The 18,743-nt window shown below is 50.3% G+C and overlaps 1 protein-coding gene across 3 annotated transcripts in view; it reads right to left on the bottom strand.

Annotated features, from left to right (window-relative positions):
• Positions 1 to 18,743, bottom strand: part of LOC135260016 (protocadherin Fat 1-like) — a 54,719-nt gene that overhangs the window by 12,426 nt on the left and 23,550 nt on the right. For 2 of the 3 annotated variants that reach the window (XM_064345067.1, XM_064345070.1), the window contains exons 4-16: positions 17,916 to 18,278; positions 17,508 to 17,718; positions 16,916 to 16,984; positions 16,469 to 16,608; positions 12,599 to 12,874; positions 11,588 to 11,798; positions 6,665 to 10,738; positions 5,434 to 5,630; positions 4,999 to 5,152; positions 4,259 to 4,492; positions 867 to 1,256; positions 510 to 724; positions 11 to 148 (exon numbers count right to left, since the gene is read on the bottom strand). In XM_064345067.1, coding sequence (XP_064201137.1) covers positions 11 to 148; positions 510 to 724; positions 867 to 1,256; positions 4,259 to 4,492; positions 4,999 to 5,152; positions 5,434 to 5,630; positions 6,665 to 10,738; positions 11,588 to 11,798; positions 12,599 to 12,874; positions 16,469 to 16,608; positions 16,916 to 16,984; positions 17,508 to 17,718; positions 17,916 to 18,278 — 6,672 coding nt within the window. The remainder of the gene's footprint in view (positions 1 to 10; positions 149 to 509; positions 725 to 866; positions 1,257 to 4,258; positions 4,493 to 4,998; positions 5,153 to 5,433; positions 5,631 to 6,664; positions 10,739 to 11,587; positions 11,799 to 12,598; positions 12,875 to 16,468; positions 16,609 to 16,915; positions 16,985 to 17,507; positions 17,719 to 17,915; positions 18,279 to 18,743) is intronic. The other variant, XM_064345068.1, reaches the window with a different exon arrangement.

Raw genomic sequence — 18,743 nt, 5'->3', positions numbered from 1 at the left:
AAAAACGTACCTTCTCTCTGTCTAGTTGCCGAGCGACCTTGACCTCGCCTTTGACCGCGTCGATGGTGAAGGGGCCGCCCTGGTTGCCGCCGACGATGGAGTAACGGACGCGGTTGCCGGGCGGCCCGTCGGCGTCCTCGGCCACGACCTGACGAGACGACGGATTTTACGATCGGCCCGGCGGACGTCACAAACGCTCGCTTCAATCACGCACCCCTCAAAAATCGGTAAACACGCTCCGGGATCCGCGGGGAAATTAGGCAGATTGAGAACAGTTTTCGCAGACAGGTATTAACACGCAGTCTTTAGTTCCGCCGCGGCTGGATCAGGAACAGCTCGGGTGACAAACGCTCTCCAACAGGAGACAATCAATTTACATCTTTTACACCTACGCCTCCATCATGGCTAATTGTGAAGCTGTGCGGGCTCTGATTAGTCCTCATTGACATCGCCAATATCAGGTAATTTAATGGGGTGGGGGTGGGGATGGGGGGGGGATAAACACTCACAGCGACGACGGTCTTCCCCGGATCGCAGTCTTCCCCGACGACGGCGGCGTACGCGGACTGGCTGAACGCGGGACTGTTGTCGTTGACGTCGGTCACGTTGATGGTGACCGTGGCCGCGTCGCTGAGGGACGGCGTGCGTGCGTCCGTGGCCTCCACGGTCAGATAGTACTCCCGCGTGCTTTCGTAATCCAGACTCCCGATCACAAAGATGTCGCCTGCACAGTCGGAGAGACAGACAAGGCCAATTCAGCGGCGGCTCAGAACACAGTGGGGGAAACCGCCGACCCTCGTGGCGTAGACACATGACGGAGACACGCCGCTGCGTTCAGGTCACCGCGGCCGGACATCGACACTCACCTGTGCGCGAGTCGACGCTGAAGGCCCCGCCCTCGTTGCCGGCGACGACGGCGTAGGAGACCTCGGCCTTGGGCTGGGCGTCCCTGGCGACGGCGAAGACGCGCAGCACCAGGGTCCCCGCCGCCACGTCCTCGGGCACCGCGGCGGCGTACTCCCGCCGCTCGAACGCCGGGGGGGCGTCGCCCACGTCCAGCACGGACACCGCCACCGCGCAGGCCGAGGACAGCCTGCGGGGGGCGCCCTGGTCCACGGCCTGGGCCCGGAGCGTGAAGGCGGCTCGCGCCCGCCGGTCCAGCGGCTTCTCCAGGCTGATGATCCCCGACCGCTCGTCGATGGAGAACCGCCCATCCGCCGAGTCCACAAACGAGTACAGGATATCGCCGTTCGAACCTGGGGAGGGAGGGAGGGAGGGGGGGGGGGGCAGACCAAGAAGAAAGCGAATCAAACAGCCGTGATAAATTTTCACCACCCCTGCACTGCGCAATATAAACGAGACAAAGACAGATCGTCCTAATTGTTTTAATGTGGTTTTTTTTTTTGCAGACGCTGCCATTTGTAATCTGTCATTAGAGTCACATTCATAAAGTAACAGATCTCCTTCAAACTCCCGTTGTACCGCGGCAGCCAGAGAGAGAGAGGAATGCATTTTTTTATTGCCAGTCTGTTGTCCGGATCAATTATATCTGACCAAATTACTCTGTCGAAATTGCTTAATGACCACCGAGGGAAGTGAGCCAAATCATTTAGCAATCTTTATTGCCATCAGCAAACATTCATAAACAAACCCTGTTGACTTTCATTCTTAGCAGCACCCGCATTGGTGTACATGTTCGGAGGGGGAACGTGTTTGGCTGAGATTATCAAGATGTCCGCTCGGGTGCGATTAGGAGGGTCTGTCTGTTTACTTTCCGTGATTAGAGGCACACAACGGTGTTTCTGCGATCGGGGCGATGTTCTCGACGACGGCAAACTATGCAAAGATAGCGCACAGGGAGGACGTGGAATGTTCCTCCGCAGCTTCCGTCCCACACAGAAAGCACGTGCGAGTCGACAGATAAGCTCCAGGACTCCTGAAAGGGGCTCGCAGAACGCCATGAAATATTACGCGAGAAACGAAGGCGCTCGTCTGTGGAGAAAAGGCACTCGTTCTCAGCGTCCGGCTGAACGAGCATAAAGACGAGCATTAATGCATTTTGCATGAGGGCACGTCGGAGAAAGGGTTGACCTGAAACGAACAGTGCGAAGACCCCCCTCCCTCTGGGGCCCAGCACAGAGATGCGGAGTCTACTCCGGTGGTTTTGGAAGGACGGGGAAAAAAAACAGGCCCAGCATGCAAGTGGGCTTTAATTGAACAGACAGCACTTGACAGCCAGCAGTGGAAATACAGCGAAGGCCCCGCCCGGCTCCACAGACGTTTCGCACACAACGCGAGAACAGCTGCGCTATTGTGTCCGCCGATCCGGTCGATATCCAGGCGACTGCCCGTCAGAATCGTTAAACCGACGTCAGTCCGTATACGCCGTCGGCACGGTAACAGCGGCGGAACGGTTTCGCGCACGTTCGACAACATTCTGCTTTCTCCGTCACGTTTCACGTTAGCGACTTCGTCTGAACGTTTAGGGTGGAACAGCAGTGGAACATATAGGCCTCACAAGACCTGGGGTGGCTGGTAAGCTATAGGATAGAGAGAACCAGCTTTCCCCTCGAAAGAGCTTGTTGATTAATGATTTAGCGTGATTAACTTTAAGCTTATTAAAATTAATCTTTAATAAGCAAGGATCGCCTGTTACCTGCCAACTCATTTTTTTACATGACTGCATCTAATGTGGTAGCTCCGCCTCGACACACTCCAAATAATTTGAGTCAAAAACAAACCAAATAAATAAACAAACTTTCATTAAAACCTATCACTGGCGTCTTATCTATTAAACTGTTCAGTGAAACCCAATCTAATTGGACCACACTAGACAGAACTAAGTAAACTGTATTTAAATTAAAATCCTTGTTGAACAAGGCTACGGACCGTTCTCAGATTAAAGGTTAACTCTCTCTGTTCTGTCTCCCTGGGTACCACTGCATAAAGACCCACTTCATCAAATAACACACGATAATGAGGCTTCATATTCTTAACAAAATGTAAGACACAGCACACCGGTTCTTAGAATATATCCCCATAAGGTCTAATCTAATTTTCAGATACTCTTGCATTTGAATGCGTTAAATATTTATATTCCATTTACCAGAAAACACCAGTCTACACAGACCATTTAAAGAAAATGAGGATTTGCAACCATATTACATACTAACCTGCAGGAGCCCCACAGTGATTTAGAAACCTTAACGCTGAAGGAGAGGAGCGCTGCAGGAAAGTTATTTTCTGGCTGTTTGGATCTCTCAGAATTTTTCAGTCGGCTGTTTGCGATCTCGGGAGCGTGTAATGAATCGCAATTCTTTTTGTTTTTCTGTTTCCACGCTTTTTTTTTTTTTTTTTAGCTGACGCTGTCATTTAATTGGATTTCGGTTTTCAGTTGTACACATTCACTGTTTCTCAATTAAAAAGAGATTACCTTTTTTAAAGTGTTGAAAGTAAGAAAAGGCATCAGTGAGAAATACTTTAAGGCGGTCTGTCATCAAAAAAAGGTTTGCGTTGCGTCTGCACTGGTGCAGCTGCCGATGTTCTCTGATTATGAACTCAGAATTCATAAAAGGGGATTCAGAGAGAACCGACTTTGAACACCGTGTTCCACTTTGTGCTGTCTGGCTCACGCAACCCAACATATCTGAGGATATTATAAATAACGATAACACCGCGTAACCTTTCACAAAAGCATTTATGAGATGACATTATTAAGAATATCTAAAAAAAACAAAAACCGAGCACATCAGGGACAAAGTTCAGAAGCCATCGAACGTGACTGGAAAATGAATTAACAGGCAACAGCTGTGGATGCAAAATGTATTAGCGTCATGGTATGGAACTGGCAATCATAACAGCTCATCAGGATGGTGATTATATAGCAAGCCTGGATTGACCAAATGGCCCTTTCTCATATGTTCTAGACTTACGCTTACTGTGTGAACTGGACTGGAAATGTGTACATGGCTATGGATAACTGTCACATAATGAGTATTGTACCTTATCGGACCGGTGTTTTGTAGCAGTTCCAGTGACATTCAGTATGCACTTATTGTACATTAAAATGCCTGCCAAATAAATGTAATGAAATGTAATGCTCCTCAATTCTTATGAGGTTGAGTCAGAAAGTTTAATTTACATTTTGCTATGATTCATAACGGTGTTGTAGCGATTGGACAGGATCGTTTCCCTTTGAACCAGCAGAACAATCCGGTCCAACGTAACGTCACCCCCCCCCCCCTCCCCCACTGCTTACCCAAATCGGCATCGCTGGCCTGCAGCCGAGCTACGAAGGTGTGAACCTCGGTGTCCTGGAAGACGGAGACGGCGAAGGTTTCGGACGCAAACCGCGGCGCGTTGTCGTTGACGTCGCCCACGGCGATCCTGACGCGGGACTCGCAGTGGCGCCCGCCCCCGTCCAGCGCTCGCGCCCGCAGCTCGTACGCGTCCCGCTCCTCCCGGTCCAGCGGCAGGAGCGTTCTCAGCTCGCCTTGCGTACGGACAGACCAATCAGAGCGCAGAATAAAACACGCAGAGCGAGCAGCCAGGCTGACCTTCCGCCCAGGAGCCCGTGATGCTTCGTTTCATTAGAAGACGACTTTGCTTATTTAAATTCTATAATAAACAAACCACACTGGAGAGAGAGATACAGCACTTAATCAGTTCCCTCACTTAATACTAATGATTCCTGTCACTCAAAGCACAAATAGTTTGCACAGCACTGGTGCGATTACACCCACATCGCATTTTTCCCGCTAGATTTAATTTATTAACGGCTCGTCCAGCAGGCTCATGTTTGGACAAACACAATTAAGCATTGCTAACTTAATTGGGTTTGTAATATTAGGGACAAACATGCCAGTAAAATAAGCATTTTGATTTAGCATTTTTTTTTTTACATTAATTCATAATTTAAATGCATTTGCATATTTACCTTTCACATTAAGTCACCGTAACCTTTGCGAGCAGCCATATGCACAGCATTAAGCCACTTACCTGTATGGGAGTCGAGGCTGAACAGTTCCGCTCCTGCACCGAAGAGCTTGTAAGAGATTTCCGCATTGGAACGTATGTCTGCATCAGTGGCCGAGATTTCCAAGATCAGCTGTCCAGGGGGGGCATCCTCGGGTACGGTTTCAGCGTAGAGGGTCTGCAAAGGAGGGCGGTCACATCGCCACAAAAAATTATACACAGCCACAGAGCCTAACTCATGCTATAGAAATGCAGGGGACGCAAAGCATTATGGAATACATTATTGACTCGCCAGCAATGCGCTTTATTAATGCACTGAAGCATTCCACTGACCTTCCTCTTCACCTCCCCCCCCAATAGTTTTTTTTTGTGTTTTTTTTATGCTCCAGAATTGAATATGCATGGATGTGTTGTGATTGGCAGAACGCCGCGGGTAGCATGACATTTGGGGAAGCGCACCTTCCCGCAAACGGGGCTGTTGTCGTTCGCGTCCAGGACCTTCACCTCCACGGCGCCCCTGGCCACAAAGGTTCCGTCGGTGGCCGTGATATTTAGGAGATAATTGTCCCTCTCCTCCCGGTCCAGGGGCTTCCTCACTGAGACCTTCCAGTCTTTCTGTACGTGCTCAATGCCAAACTGTCCCAGTGGGTCCCCGTCTGCAAAAAAAAAGAAGAAAAAAAAAAAATTTCAGCGGGAGGGTGACATTTCAAGCTAATGAACAATAACGGAAGTTTTAGAGGAAAAAGCTTGAACAGAGGAGCCAGCAGGGGGGAGGGGGAGGGAGGGGGAGAGAGGGGGGGAGAGGGGGGGAGAGGAACACCTCAGTAAGCTGAAAGTCGGAGAGCTGCAGGAATACACTCGGTAACGTGCGGCGACTGAACAGTGAGCACAGAGGAACCGGGCTGCCGCGGCAACAGAAAACGCCTGTAAGTCCCTTCCATTTCCTGCCTGTTCCACGGAGCACAAAGCAGCCCCCTCAACTACAGGGCTATGTTTTCGCTCTCAGTTCTAAAAAAAAAAAGCCACATTTATTCTTTATCGAGGATTCAGCTTTCTGTAGGTGCTCCGGCTCACTATCGAACGACCGAAGCAAGTACGGAAAAGAAAAACTAAATAAAATCTGCAATGGGCATCAAACAAAGCAATTCTCTCATTTCCAAGACTCCCAGATATTGTGAGTGCAGTGGCTCACGCCACCAGCTGAATGGGTAATACGATTACGGGATTGAACAGTTTTTCACAATTCGATGCACCTGACATTCTGGGTCTTACAGTATAGTGTTATTAGAGACATCTGAGCAGCAGGATAAAATATTTAGTAAAACTATAAGGAGGCTGTTTGTTCTATGTGCCATGTACAGAATCAGCACTTAAAAAAAATAAGCTCACTAATTTAGCATATCTCCTGATAATAAATCTGACATTGTTATTCACACAAGTTAATTAGCCCTAGTAGTCGAGTCTCCCTGGTCAATTTAACACGGGGATAATTATGCATTTTCCTTTTTCCTCAGTGACCTAATTACAAAATGCATGATTTCCCAATGCCAAATGTTTACAGTTTAAAAAGTTTCATGACAGTATATATAAAGTTAAATATATATTATATATATATTAAATATAAGTGTAGTAAAACATTCCCTGATATGCTTCATTTTTTTCAAAATGGCGATCGGAGCTGAAAGCTGACCTGTGATGTAGTAGCTGACTTGTCTGTTGACTTCGTCGGAGTCGGCGTCCGTGGTGCTCAGGATGGCGACCACCCCGCTGGGGAGAGGGTCGTCCTCGCTCACCGTCCCCCTGTAGAGTTCGGCCGTGAAGCGCGGCGGGCAGTCGTTCGCGTCCGCCACCGTGACCCGCACCGTCGCGGAGGCCGACAGCCGCCCCTCCTCCCCCAGGTCGGTGGCGACCACGGCCACGGCGTACGCGGACCGCGTCTCGCGGTCCAGCGGCCTCAGCGTCGTGACCCGGCCCGTTTCGCTGTCGACGGCGAAGAGCTCGGCGATGTCCTCGGTCTCCTGGTTCTGATCGAGGCTGTACGAGACCAGGCCATTGCTGCCGGCGTCGAGGTCGACGGCTTTCACCGGGATCACCAAAGTCCCCTCCGGCAGGTTCTCTGCAACAAAGGCCTCGTACGGGTCGGACTCAAACTGAGGCCTGTTGTCGTTGACGTCCTTTATCAGGATGTTTATATCCATGGCGGTTGTGATGTCATCTCCTTCATAGCTTATTTGGGCCAGCAGTGTCAGCTGGTACCATTTGGTTGTCTCATAGTCAAGTCCTTTCTCCAGTTTTAGCGTCCCCGTGTCTCTGTCAATGACAAACACCTCATCCCGGTTGCCCTCCAGAGTATTTCCCTTGACAAGAGAATAAACCACAGCATGCTCGCTCTCAGCCTGGATAACACCTATCTCTGATCCAATAGGGAGATCTTCAGCAACCGTAAACCTGTAATGTGGTTCCACAAACTTTAGCACAGGCACTTCGGGGGGTAGTACTTTAACAGAAACAGGCACAACAGAGTGCCTAGCTGGATTTCCAGCATCTTTGGCCCTCACATAGAAAACACACAGGTCATTTTCCAGGCCAGTTAGGCTTTCTTTAGTTATGACCACGCCGCTGAACGGGTGTATTTCAAAGTTTTCCTCAATGTTGCCACCATCGTCTGCCTGGATGGAGTAGGTAACGTCAGCGTTCGATCCTTCGTCCATGTCCGTGGCTGTAATTTTGACGACTATGGTTCCCCGCGGGACGTCCGATGCCACGCTCGCCCTGTATTCGACAGCCAGGAACTCCGGAGCGTTGTCGTTGACGTCAGTCAGGACCACACTGACGGTGCAAAAGGCAACCTTTCCACCGCCATCTTTGGCCATCAAGCTTATGGGAATAATTTTCTCGGTAGGCCTTTCCCGATCGACTCTCTCCACAGTGAAAATCTGCCCAGCTTCATTAACGGAAAATTTCTCTTTGGCGAAGCCGCTGACGATGTAGTACGCCACTCGGCCGAAAGTTCCGGCATCCTCGTCCGTGGCTTTGATTTCTGCGACCAGCGTGCCCGCGGGCGCGCTCTCGGAAAGCTCGACCACGTAGTCCGTCTGAGGGAAGGCGGGGCCGTGCGAGTTTGCGCCGACGACCCTAAGCCTGACGGCGGCCGAGCTCCGGAAGACTCCGTCGGACACGGAGACGTTCAGGTTGTACAGCGGCAGCATCGGCGTTCTGCGGTGGGTCGAAACGGTAATCAGCCCGCTCTTTCCGTCGATGGCGAAGCTGCCGTCCTCGTTTCCGGAGAGCAGGGAGTACTCCAGTTTGCCGGCGTCCGAGCTGTCCGCGTCGGAGGCCTGCACGCGCGTGACGAAGTGCCCGCCCGGGGCGAGCTCGCTGACGCTGGCCTCGTACGCACGGTGAGTGAAGACCGGCGCGTTGTCGTTCAGGTCGGTCACGTCGATCAGCACGGCCGCGTCGCTGGACAGGGCGGGCACGCCGTCGTCGACGGCTCTCACCACCAACTTGTGCCGCGCAGTTTCCTCGCGGTCCAACGCGCAGGCCGTCCAGATGACCCCGCTGTCGCGATCGATGCCGAAGCAGTCGAAATTCTCACCGCCGTCTTCGACGAGCTGATAGAAGAGCGCTCCGGTGCCGCCGGAATCAGCGTCGGAGGCCGTTACCCGCAGCACTGACGTGCCGATCACAGAGGCTTCGGACAGACTGGCAGCGTAGACCTCCGCTCCAAACACCGGGGGGTTGTCGTTGACATCCTCCAGTATGATGTCCACAAAAACCTCGGCGTGCGCGCCCGTCAGCAAGTCCGTCGCTCTCACGCTCAGCTTATAGGCAGGATGGGTCTCGTAGTCCAGCGGCTGAACGACATGCAGGACCCCTGTGCTGAAGTCGATGGAAAACTGCCGGAACGGGTCCCCTTCGCTGATGCTGTACCCTACGTGAGGACCCTCGGAGCCACTGGCTTGGACATGCACCACTGGAGCACGTAACTGTACGTTCTCTGGGATTTCAATGCTATAAAACGGCTTTTCGAACACCGGCACGGCCTTGTCCACCACGGCGACCTTCACTTCCACCGTAGACGAAAGCGACGGTTCTCCGCCGTCTTCGGCCTCTACGTTAATCACAAACTCGGAGCTCAGCACATCCAGCTCGAACGGCTTTTTTAGATAAATTTCACCCGATGAGCTTATATTAAAATACTCCTGGTGATCCCGCAAGCTGTAGTGTACCTCGCCGTTAGTGCCGGTATCTCTGTCCACAGCGGTGACCTGTCTGATGACATGACCCACCGCGGCCTCCCTCTGCACCTGAGACACTGGATAGGGCAGGTTAACAAACACGGGCCTGTTGTCATTCACGTCCTCCACGGTCACTTTCACCAAGACGTGAGCGAACCCGGACGACTGCTGTTCCTTCGCCGCTTCCACGACCACGTCAAACTCGTCCTGCTCCTCGCGGTCGAAGGGCACGCCCGTGGTGGACAGCACCCCCGAAGTGCGCCCGATCGCAAACCGCCGGTCCGGATTCAGAATGGCGTAAAACAGGGGTTCGTTGATGGGGCTCCCCAGAACGGCGACCACGGCGAGCGTTCTCTTTTCGGACGAGTGTTCCGGAACGCGGGCGGCATACGAGTCCTGGGTGAACCTCACAGTGCCGTTTTTGTTCTCCCTCACGGTAATCCTCACCGTCGCAGTGCCGACGAACCGCCCATCGGAGACCCTCAGGGTCAGCTCATACCCGCCCCGCAGCTGCGTGGCGTTCTCCACCAAGATGGCGCCCGAGACGGGATCCATCCGAAACCTGGCTCCCTCGTTGCCCTTCGAAATGGAGAAAAGCAGCTCGGAACGTCCGCCGCTGTCCGCGTCTGTGGCGTTTACCGTAATTACTTTCACCCCTCGGTACGTGGGCGCCAGGATCGATGCCTCGTACAGGTCCCGGCCGAACCGCGGGGGGCAGTCGTTAACGTCCAGAACTCGGACCGTGACGTTGGCGGCCGTCTCGGCAAACAGGCGTGGCGTTCCCAAATCGTGGACCTGCACGGCGAACCGGAAACCGTTCCTCTGTTCATAGTCCAGGCCGGCGACTGTCCGCACGGCTCCGGTGCCGGAATCGACCGCGAAGTACCGGCGGGCGGACGGCTCGACGATTTCGTAAACCAGCCGGGCGTTCAGATCTTGGTCGGCGTCCGAGGCCCGTACGACCAGCGGGGTTTGGTCCCGGGTCAAAACCACGCTGTTCGGAGGAGCCGATTCGCTGACCACGCCCGCGAACTCCGCCCGGGCGAAGACGGGGGCGTTGTCGTTCTCGTCCACCAGGCGCACGAGCAGCGTGGCGTTGCTCGCCATCCCCGCCATGTCGGTGCCCTGCACGGTCAGCCTGTACTGAGGCCGAGTCTCGTAGTCCAGGGCCCCTCGAGTCACGACCACGCCGGAGGCGGGGTTGATGTCGAAAGCGCCGTTCGCGTTCCCCTCTCTGATTCGGTAGGAGACGGACGACCGGCTGGCGGCGGCGACCACGCTCACGAAGCTCCCCGCGGCCGCCGCCTCGCTGACCTCGGCCCAGAGCTCGCGCTCGGCGAACTCGGGCCTGGCGTTATCGGAGGCGGCGACGGCGACGCGGGCCGTCGTCAGGGCGCTGAGGGGGGGCAGGCCTTTGTCCGACGCCCTCACGACCAGCTCGAACTCGCTGTCGCCATCCAGCTCCTTCGCCACAGTCACGGTGCCCAAAACGGGATCGATGGCGAAGGAATTCCCCACATTTCCTGCACAAAACAAAAGGACAGGGAAAACAATGCATCACCACATTAGGGCAAACATTGATTCTCATCCATCTAGAAAATTAAGAGAATAAGAGCTCTAGCATTAGCAAAAATGAGAGGTTTAGCATTAGCAAAAGTGTAGATCATTTATGTATCATTATGCTTACCAATTAAAACAAAAAATTGAAATCATGGTGAGGTAAAGAGTAAAGTCAAAACAGAGTAAAAAGTAGCAGGATTATAAGTTTTCAAAGGGGCATTATACATTAAGATCTTTGGTCCACTATAAGTGCTCAAACCCTCTCTTTTCTCTCTTTTCCCTCAGAGTTAAAGATACCCCTTTTAGAGTCACTGTTTCAATTAGCTGAGACCTTTCAAATAGCTTAGACACGCACTTTCCAGGAAGACAGCATCCTCCCACAAGTCTCTTATTAAAGTCTCTTACAAAACACAAAATGGCGGTGAAAAGACCAATTAAATCCTACAAACAACTAAGTGGGTAAAAGGCCCAGTCTCGCTGCCCGCTCTGGCTCAGGTCAGATCTTCACAACCCTGTCAAACATGCCATTTCCTAGCAACAGGCAACAGTGTCAAGTGGGCTGAATTCACTGGTGCCCCCAAGGGCTTTGCTATGCGAGCAGCAGTGTAGTATAATGGGTAAGGAACTGGGCTTGTAACCTGCAGGTTATAGGTTAGCAAGGTATTCAACCTGCATTTCTTCAGTATATATCCAGCTGTATAATGCATGCAATGTAAATGCTATGTAAAAAAAAAAAAAAAAAGTTCCGGATAAGAGCGTCTGCCAAATGCCTAAATGTAATGTAAGGTGACGTGTGGGCGAGAGGACAGTACCGGACTCTATGGTGTAGAGTATCTCGGCGTTCTGGCCCTTGTCTTTGTCGCGAGCGGTGACCTGGAGCACGAGCGAGCCCGGCGCGGCGGACGCCAGCACGCGCGCGGAGTAGGACGTGCTGGTGAAGCGCGGCGCGTTGTCGTTGGCGTCCCCCACGTTAACGATCACCCTCGCCAGGTTGCGCTTCACGGGAACGTCCTGATCGCGCACCTGAAAAAAACAAAAAACGAAAAAAAAAAAAAGTGTTGTACAAGAAAAAAACAATTTTAAGAAGGTTTTACACCGTTCTCCGCATCTCGGTAAATATGACACAATCTTGCAAAGAAGCGAAGAAGGAGTAGAAAAAAGAAAACATATTTCCCTCCCCATCCGTCACCGTCAGCTGTCACTGCCCAGGACAGATGCAGTAAATCAACAGAGAGCGCAACGCAGGAGGAGCAGAGTCAGATGTGAACAGCATGGCAGCTGTTGGATCTTAAACAAGAGGATCAAAACGCTCACGGAATCGTAGCAGCTCAATGAGATCTACAGCTGCTGAATGAGGTGTGGTTCGCTAGGTATGGAGAGACAGTAGATCTCCAGGAACGGGGTTGGACAGACCAGGGTTAGGTGATGCATTTGGGTACCATGAGTGAGAGTGTGCCTGCATACACACAAAACACACCTCATACACCAGCTAGAGTTTTCACAGAGCAGCTAATTAGTAGAGCCAAGTGTGCCAGATTAGGGATGGAGTGAAAACCTACAGGACAGTAGAACTCCAGGAACAGGGTTGGGCAGCCCTGCTCTAGCTGCTGAATGAGGTGTGCTCCATTAGGGTTGGAGTGACAGCAGACCTCCAGGAGCAGGGTTGGGTAGCCCAGCTGAATGAGGCGTGCTCTGTCAGGGTTGGAGTGGCAGTAGATCTGGGCAGCCCTGCTCTAGCTGCTGAATGAGGTGAGGTTTGTTAGGGTTGGAGTGGCAGTAGATCTGGGCAGCCCTGGGTCATGTGACGCGGCGTCTGCGTTTACCATGACGGTGAGCGTGTGGCGCCGCATGGTCTCGTGGTCCAGGCTCTCGGCGGTGTAGAGCCGGCCCGTCCCCGGGTCCAGCCGGAACTTGCGCAGGCTGAACGGGTCGGTGCTGCTCAGCAGCGTGTACGCCATCTTGTCCTTCTCGTCCCCGTCGCTGGCGTCGAGCCGCAGGATCTCTGTTCCGGGCGGCGTGTCCTCCGGGACGCCGATCTGGTACTTGGGCTGGGAGAACAGCGGTCGGTGGTTGTTCGTATCGATCACTCGGACGGACACCTTAAGCGACAAAGACAGGGAAGCGGAGGCTTATTTTTGATTCGGCGCCAAGGCGGCCCCCGCCGCGCGTCTCTCACACAATTCGGCGATGTTCATCACATATATTGGCAGTGAAGTGTGAGCCCCTTAAGGGAGAGAGATAGAGAAAGAAAGAGAGAGAGAGAGAGAGAGAGAGAGAGAGGAATGGAACCTGCTCCTCCTAAATAAATGCTGCCTTTAAAATGGTCCCACGACAAGGGGCTGCGTTTTTGGTATGTGTGGGGCGCCACCAGGTTCGAAGGCGCCCACACACCACAGTGCTGCCCCCTGGAGGCCGATCCTGTAATGACACCATCCAGTCGTCAGGGGGGCGATTCGGTCTTTTCGAACGCGCCATCGCGAGCGTTCTCACACTGCAATGGCACGGCACGTCAACCCCCGTTCACATCAAGCCACGCACCCTCAGGCAGGGGACCTGCATACTGAAACAGGAGTCGCTCACAGCGACGGTCTCCGGGCAACGGTCCTGAGAGTAGTCTTAGCATGCGCCCGCATAGAAGAGTCGTCTGTCACTGCTCTTTTTTTATAAAAAAAAAAAAATCACTTTTTTATGCCTTTTTGAGTTTTATTGGACAGGACGGAGCAGAGACAGGAAGAATGGGGAGCGAGAGAGAGAGAGAGAGGTGGAGACGCACGACAAGGGTTGCACGGCCGGATTCGAACCGCCGACATCGGAGCTTGTAATGAGCATGTGGACAGTGCACTACAGGCTACGCCATTATATCCCCCCCCCCCCCTTAATACGAAGGGGGGGGATTCACAGTAATGGAAAGACCTCAACTGACCAGCGATGCTCCTGCTGAGCTTTAACATTTTATGACCCACAGAAATAAGAGGTTTCTCAAGATCTTCTCTTTCTATTTTTTATTTTTTGCAATGCAATATATTTATAGGCATTCCTACCTGTCAAAAGTATCTGTCAAGGAAAATCTGACAAAAGTAGAATGTTAGACAGAAGGAACAACTAAATGTATTCAGACTTCTGCAGTGAAGGAAACAAAAAGATAAAACTTGTTTCACCAACCATCTTGAAGTCTAACACAAAAATGCGTTTCATAACACTTAAGCTACAACAGATATTACATTTCAGGTATAAAACTGATCTTGATTAAGCATTCATTTCAATACCCATATGTTGTAGAATTTGTAAAAAAAAATTGAAAAAAGGATATTTCTGCTGCTAATTATCAAGGCTGAAGGACCATCAGTCATTCACCATTTACCATGTACGTGAGGGCTACCTAGTTTGTTTTTAACATTTTATAAAGCTTTCTCCATCCATCCATCCATCCATTATCTATACCTGCTTATTCCTGGTTAGGGTCATGAGAGGCCTATCCCAGCATGCATTGGGCGAGAGGCAGGAATACATCCTGGATAGTTCACTTGTGCATCGCAGAGCACACACACCATTCACTCACACACTCATACCTAGGGGCAATTTGGACTCTCCAGTTAACCTAATCTGCATGTCTTTAGTCTGTGGGAGGAAACCACATTACCAGATGGAAACCCACACGGACAAGAGGAGAACAAGCAAATCACCACAGAGCAAGGCCCCCATACCGCTCATCTGGCTCGTGTAAGCTTATTATTCTCAGCTCAGTGAGAGAAAGAGAAAGTTCCTTTCGGATCAGAGTACATTTTTGCTACGCGAAGGAATAAATAAAACATAAATCATTATGCAAAATGCCTCGGCAACCAACGCTGAAATGCTACGACCTTTAACTAATGCCTCTGTTCAAAGAGCGCAAGCAAGTTATGTCCCACCATAGGCAGTACATGAGCGTGCGTGCTGCGTGTTCATCTATGGGTATATGCTACAACTCAATAGGTCACTGTCAGTCATTTTGAAAAAATATTATACAAATCCTCAAAGCGGTATCTGCAATAAAGGTCATAGATTTACACAGTTGTTTGGTGGGCTTTGCATCTCCCACAAACAAAGGCAAATCTTCATATAAATTGAAAAAGGAAAGAAAAGATCTTAATGATATTTGTGCAGCATGTACATGTGCACTGAAAGATGTGTCCAGCGATGGAGCATCCAGTAAGCTAAAGGTTCTGCTTTTCAGAAAAATAAAATAAAAAAATTTAAATCACAGCCTCTGACAGCTCAATTGAGCCGTCAGCATTTGGCCTGACAGCGCGGCTTGAACTAAAGAAAGAAAGCTCATTCTTTCATCCCGTCTGAAACGGATTATCTTGTGAAACTTACGAGATGCCAGCTCAACACCAGCTCTTACACGTTCCGTAAAGTTCATATTGCCGAGCTCCTCTTTCATCTGAAACCAATGGTTCAGAGCTTGTGAAATCGAGGCTTTTTTTCCCCCCACCCCCATAACTGGCCTCTTCTGGCCTGAGCTAAATGCCTGCAGCACAAATCCATCTGGTGACACAGCAACTCAATCAGACTTTAAAGAGTTTGCATTCCAGTCAAGTCCCACAGGGGAAAAGGGGGGAAAAAAACCCAAACTTGTTTATATGAGTCCACTACTTTAATACGTGATAGACAGACGCTCCAATCGAAAGCGAAATAACTCAGGACATGTCGTCGTGTGCGCGCTGCAGCAATGACAGAATTAATCTGATGGAAACGAGGCCCCACAGAAGCCATCAATGTAATTAGCACTGACTCAAAAATACATAGCATTGCTGAACCGTGTGCACCCTGACTAACTGAATTAAAGCACCCTTTTGTACGCGGTTCCTCGAGAGAGAAAGACAGGGGGGAAAAAACTGTCAGTTATTTCCAATTTGTGTTAGATCATGTCCATTTAGGGCTTGTATTCATCATCATTATCAGCGGGACTTACTGCAGACCAGCTGCCCAAAAGGGAAGGGGCCTTAAATCTTTGAAGAGTAGGTTTTTTGGAATGTTTTTTTTTCCTTCAACATTTTAAGTCTCTAGTCTCTAATTTTAAGTGCTCTAGAACTCACTCCATTGCTTTCAGTTACCGGAAGTGATTGCATCAGCATTAGAATGTAATGTCAGGCAAATACTATATCTGTATGTTTTATGACTGTTGGTGATATGAGTGTGAGACCACGTGGGGTAACACAGGGTCAGTCAAACCCAGTTCACTTTGGGGGCTTGAAGGCTTTGTAGTTTACACATCAATGTGCTGCACTTGAGCATAAAATAAATTTCAAAACAAGTTTAATTCAGCAAATCATTTTTGACATTCCGCTGACAGGGATGTACACATGAAAAATAACAAAAGAAATAAATGTCAGCAAAGTAAAGAAAGGATGTCCAAATAATTCCAGTGTGAGCTGTCTTTCCAAGGGTTTATTTTTGACTGCTAAGGTAGGGCAACAGTCACGAAGCCTCGTGACGCTCGTTAGATATCTTCCTGTCATAAGGTGTTCACGCGGTGCTGCCAAACAGTCAAAACTTTTCTTTCCTTTTTTTTTTTTTAAACTTCTTAAACAACACTCTCGCGGCAAATCTACCGTAGATTGCCATAATGAGACCGTCCTCTGACGGGTGCGAACGCGAAAGTTCCGCGACAAACTCCACTCCGTATAAATATTAATTAGCGATTCAATTACCTGGGTGCTGACAGAGTTTGTCCCATCTGTTGCCTCCACTGTCAGGTTGTAATTTGATTTCTGTTCTGCATCGAGGGGTCTGGCCACAATGATCGTTCCGCTGCCCTTGTCCACATCAAAACGGCTGTCAAAATTACCACCTGTTTTTTTTAAACACAAGGGGTATATTGACACAGCTGGGATACTTCAACACCTATACATTAAATATGCCCCGCATGCACACACACACACACACACACACACACACACAGACACACACATCCACACACACACACCCACGCGCGCGAAAATTCACTCTCTGTCAAAAATGCAAAAACAAATTGAGCACAAACCAGATCAAACATGGACACTATGGCACCTTCGGACAAGCAAAACACACTGACACCCACATCACAGCACAGATCGCTGAACACACCAGGAGGTAAATTATCAGATCCCAGCAGATACCTTCTGCTGTACAGTTCAGGTCACAAGCCATCTGAACGATGTGAAACATTTCTTTAGCCTGCGTGTCTCCTTGCAAAATAAAAAAAAATAAAAAAAGTAAAATAGAAAAGCAACGTGGAAAAGCGGAGAAACAGAAAAGAGAGAAAGTTGTTAGTCGGAGACTGGTTAGGAAGAAAGCAGCAGAGAACAGACAAGAGGAAACTTCAGCTCAACGACATAGTCTACACTATAAAGAAACATTCACTATGTGCAGATTAATAGGATCCTATTTCCTCCGGCCATAAAGAAATGATATTTACCATATTCCAAGACAATGTGATAAATGTATGCTATAGAATACCCCACCCACCAGCCAAATGCTCATAAATTTTATATGTGGCTGTCTACTCTATCAGGCACTTCGGCAGGTAACCACCCAGCACTTGAAGGTCAAATTCTATTCTTAATAAGTTGTTATGTACTTAATAACATAGTTACTTGTTATAACTATGCTATAACATTGTTATAACTATGCTATAACACCAGCCACTGTGGTCAGTGGATGAAAAAGTTAGTGTCCTGCCTTACACGCCACCCTACAGGTGTTGCCCACCTGTGATCTCGAACCAGACGGGCGTGTCCGTCGGCTCGGTGGTGACGACCCCCACCATGTGCGACACGGGGTCGCTCTCCATGACGGAGAAGCTGAAGGACGACTCGTCGAAGTTCAGTGGCCTGGCGGACGGCGTCGGCCGCGGGATCCACTCGATGTGAAGCCGGCAGGAGGCGGACTTCTGAGGGTAGCCGTTGTCCACGGCTTTTATCTACGACAGCGCGGTAGGATTACACAAAGAGCGGGAAAAAAAAAAAACATGACAGAAAGATCCAGGTCTACGTGCATTTTTTTAGACTACACATTTAAGATTGTCGCTATATATGGGTACTACTACCAGAAATGTATTGTCAATATGCTCCCTTATTTACATAAGGGTTAAGACTTTTAAAAAAACCTATAACCTACCGAGAGAATGTCATACTCTCCAGCAGAGGAGAACTTATTGGTAGACACCAGCCCCGTCTCGGGTTCGATGAGGAACTTTCCGCGCTCGTCCCCCGCCTCCAGGCTGTAGGATATTTCGGCGTTGGGACCCTTGTCCCGGTCCGAAGCCACGACCCTGTAAACGGGCCCTCCCGCGGCGACTCCGGCCGCCGTCCCGCCCTCCCCCTCTCGCTCGCCCTCCCGCTCGCCCGCGCCTCTCTCCGGGAGCTTGATTTTGTAGACCTTCTCCAGGAACCGAGGCTCGTTGTCGTTCTCGTCCAGCACCGCGACGATCACTCGCACCGCGGCGGACTTCGGGGGGACGCCGTCGTCCGTCACCGTGATCTGCGGACGGAAAAAAAAACGGAGGAAAATGAAGAGAGAAGAGCAGAAAACCGATAAGAAGCTCAAACACGCATTCGCATTGTAGCTGCCACTCAAGGGGCTCGGAGGGTACGGCGTGCTGCCTGGGTAAACAGTCCCCCTCTCCTTCTTAATGATGAAAACTCTCAGTGGGCCCGCCGGTAAATACATCTACTCAGAAAAAAAACAAACAAATACCAGAGTTTGCACGAGGCACGAAAATGCCAAGTGATATTGCGTGATAATCCGTAGAATTATTCACTACTGAAAATGAAACGTAACACACAGAACATGCATTCTAGCAATCAGCGCTGCAGAAATTAAATACAAAGGGCCAAATATCATAAGAAAACGAAAATTCTACAAATGCTCACGTAAAATATGCACCATGAAACGACGGGGGCCTTTAAAATGCTGAGCACGTTTACACAATGTTCAGGACATTTA

Source organism: Anguilla rostrata, chromosome 7 (assembly GCF_018555375.3).
Source record: "Anguilla rostrata isolate EN2019 chromosome 7, ASM1855537v3, whole genome shotgun sequence".
In the NCBI taxonomy this organism is placed as follows: domain Eukaryota; kingdom Metazoa; phylum Chordata; class Actinopteri; order Anguilliformes; family Anguillidae; genus Anguilla; species Anguilla rostrata.
Note: the sequence above shows the minus strand (reverse complement) of the source record. Positions and strands in the feature narration are given on the sequence as shown.